Source organism: Cystoisospora suis (genome assembly GCF_002600585.1).
Source record: "Cystoisospora suis strain Wien I chromosome Unknown contig_8719, whole genome shotgun sequence".
Classification (NCBI taxonomy): domain Eukaryota; phylum Apicomplexa; class Conoidasida; order Eucoccidiorida; family Sarcocystidae; genus Cystoisospora; species Cystoisospora suis.
In genome coordinates, this window is record NW_027161497.1 from 496 (window position 1) to 3687 (window position 3192).

Sequence of the window (3192 nt, forward strand, 5' to 3'; positions counted from 1 at the left end):
ACTGTCGGGAGACCAGAAATATGAAAGGTACAGGTAGGTAGATAGGTAGGTAGGTAGATCAAAGAGAGATAGATAGATCAAAGGTAGATAGATGCGTACGTATCTATCCTCGCACAAAGTTAGGATTTCAAGAAAGAGTCCTTTGGACGAAGAAATGAGGTGAAGCGTGTAGGTGTCTCTCTCTCTTTTGTGGTTTCCTTTTCAAAACGATGTCTCCATGCGCGTCTTCTCTATGATTTGTGGGGTGCATGTCTATGCCTCCTTCGGCGTGAAGATAGATGATGTCTGTATATCTGTGTCTGTATAGATAGATAGATTGAAGATAGATTAAAGATAGATTAAAGATAGATAGATAGATTAAAGATAGATAGATAGATTAAAGATAGATAGATAGATAGATTAAAGATAGATACATCTCTCCAGTCTATGTCATCTCTTTGCCACCATCTTTTCATTCTATCTTGTCTGTTTCTCTCTCTCATTCATATTTCTCCCCTTCCTTTCTCTCTCTCTCTTTGGTTTCTTTTTCTTCTCTTTCTTCTCTCACCTTCTCTCTTTCCCCCTTCTCTCTCTCTTTCTCTTTACACTTCTTCCTTCTTCTTCGCTCTTGTCCCTTTCCCTCTCTCTCTCTCTCTTTGTATATCGAAAGAGCATGCTCTCGCGACCCTACTCTTCACGTGCATGTGCATGTATTCTGTTTGCCTTTCTTTCTCTTTCTTTCCGTCTTTGACTGTCTCTAGGGAGATTTGAGAAACTTTGACTGGCATATATTTGAAGGAGTTAAGTTCGATGTGATCTTGGTTGATCCTCCATGGCAAGAGTATCACGACCGATGCGCCGCAGCTCTAGGAGCGACGAACGAAGACCTTGCCTTCTGGACTCTCGAAGACCTCGCCAAGGTATGATACAGACACACCAAAAATTCACACGCTTACAATGAGCTAAAGAAAGAACGAAGGAGATAGAAAGAGTGAGAAAGAAGGAAGGGAGAAAGAAAGAGATAGTAGTAACCTAGGTGTATTTACCTTTGTCGTAGATAGGGAGGTGTGCTTAGGGTGTCATTCTTTACTGTTGTCTCTTATGGCATTTGTTCGTTCTCTCTCTTTCTTTCTTTTCCTCCGTCCTTTCCTTTCTTTTTTCCATCGCTTCCCAAGGAAAAGAGACGATGGACGGGTGTATGTATATATGTCCATTTGTATATATAGATATATATGTTAAAGAGACAAGAAAGAAGAAGAGGAAGAGATTTCCTTTCGACGGCAATCTATAGAGAGTTTAAAGAGACTTCTTCTTCGATGCGTGTGGAAGAAAAACCTCATCCAGATAGGCACTTACTCCTTCGATCTCCATTATGTGTGCTTAGATATGTATATATATATGTATATATATATATGTATATATGTATATGTATATATATATATGTATATATTGCTCTTTCATGATTCTTAAGATCGAGAGAATAGATATAGATGTGTTTGCATTCATTTCTAAACCGTCTATGAAGGTGGAGATGAGGCAAGGGGATGCGAGAAGGAGAAGAAGAGAAGGAGGGGTGGAGAGACACCAAGCAGGGACGGAGATGACAGGAGCTACCAAGAAAGGGAGAACATGCTAGATGAAGAGAAGGGAGTTCAGAGAAAGGAAGAAAAACGCGAAGAAGAGGCAAAACAATGAGGGAAGGTGTAGGAATAAGGATGGTCTTACTAGGGGGAGTTGTGACTTCTTCTTCTCTCTCTAACGAGGCGTTCTTCTTCTCTCCCCTCTCTGTGTATGAACTTTCTTTTCTCCCTTCGCGTATGCTTTTTCACATGAAGTGAATGATCTTTTTCGCCTCTTCCTGTCTACTTCTTCTTCTCTTCGCTCTCTCGTCTTAGACGCAGTAGGAGAAGGTTTCTAGGTTCAACACCTCTGACTGACTACACATCAGTCTATCTGCGTGCTTTCTGCTTCTCCATCTTTCTTGAAAACGAAGAAGATACATGAGAGGAGAGTAGGAAGAGACGAGAGGAGGATAAGATGAGAGAGGCATGAGTGTGTACAGAAGAAGAGCAAGGCTTTGCGAAGCTTCTTATCTACCTTGGCTTCGTCTGTCTTTCTCAGATGTTTCTCGCGCTTGGTTCGTTTGTTTCTTTCTCTCTTTCTTTCTTTCTCTCTTTCTCTTCAGTTGCCAGTGGATATGATAGGAGAAACTCCTTCCTTCTGTTTCTTATGGTGTGGAGTGACGCACCTTGAAGATGCTCGAGTCTTGTTGAATAAGGTCTGCTAGACAAACGAACAGACGGACAGCGAGCTAGTCCTCCAACGTGGTGCCCCGAGGAATAGAAACAGAAGACGAGAAGGCATTCTCATTCTCACTATCGACCTGCAGTCTCTCTTGGTAGATAGATAGATAGATAGGAAAGAGATACAGTCTCTCTTGGTAGATAGATTAAAGATAGATAGATAGATGGATCGATCATGTTCATATCAATGTAGAAACATACAGATATTGAGTGGGAGCGAAGTTGAGGGGAAGTGTAAGGGGGGTGGACAGAGAGAAGGTGTATGGGGATAACCGAGGAGGATGACAGCGTGACTCGTACGTCTGGTTAAACAGAGAAGGTCTTCTCTTTCTTTCTTCTGTTCTCTGTATTTCACCCCTGTCTATTGCGTCTCTTTCTCTCTCTATCTAAGTATGTGTAGAGAGGTATCTACATAGATGTACGCGTGTTGCTCTCTACAGGTACACTCATATGTAGAGGTTACCGGAGGAGTAGTCTGCATGTGATCGTGTCACTTGTATGACATAGCGGGGATCCTAAGGACACATCAGGAGATCAACTTGAACGGAGGTCATTCGGTTTGTTGCTCTTTCATAGTATGCTCAACGACTCTCTCTCCTTCTTTTCCAGTGTACATACACCCCTCCACATACATAGGGACACAGATATCTGTCTCTCTGCATCTATCTATCTATCTATCTCTTCTTCTTCTGCATTTCTCTCTATGTTGTGTTTTTCTCATTTCCTCTTCATCTGTAGGTACCCATGTCTAGGCGCGTGTATACTTATGTATAGATGAACTATATCTTATGATGGATATGCGTGCGTAGAGATATGTATATCTATGCATAGATACAACAACATCAAATCCTTCACGTGTCTCCACCGCCTTTCTTTCTTTCTTATCCTTTTCTTTTGCGTGTCTTCTGTT

General features: G+C 41.7%; 1 protein-coding gene across 1 annotated transcript in view; it reads left to right on the forward strand.

Annotated features, from left to right (window-relative positions):
• Positions 1-3149, forward strand: part of CSUI_010879 (n6-adenosine-methyltransferase) — a 3644-nt gene extending 495 nt beyond the window's left edge. Inside the window, exons 2-3 of the mRNA XM_068070980.1 lie at positions 741-899; positions 2165-3149. Coding sequence (XP_067917044.1) covers positions 741-899; positions 2165-2266 — 261 coding nt within the window. The 3' untranslated portion in view covers positions 2267-3149. The remainder of the gene's footprint in view (positions 1-740; positions 900-2164) is intronic.
• Positions 3150-3192: the final 43 nt, after the last annotated feature.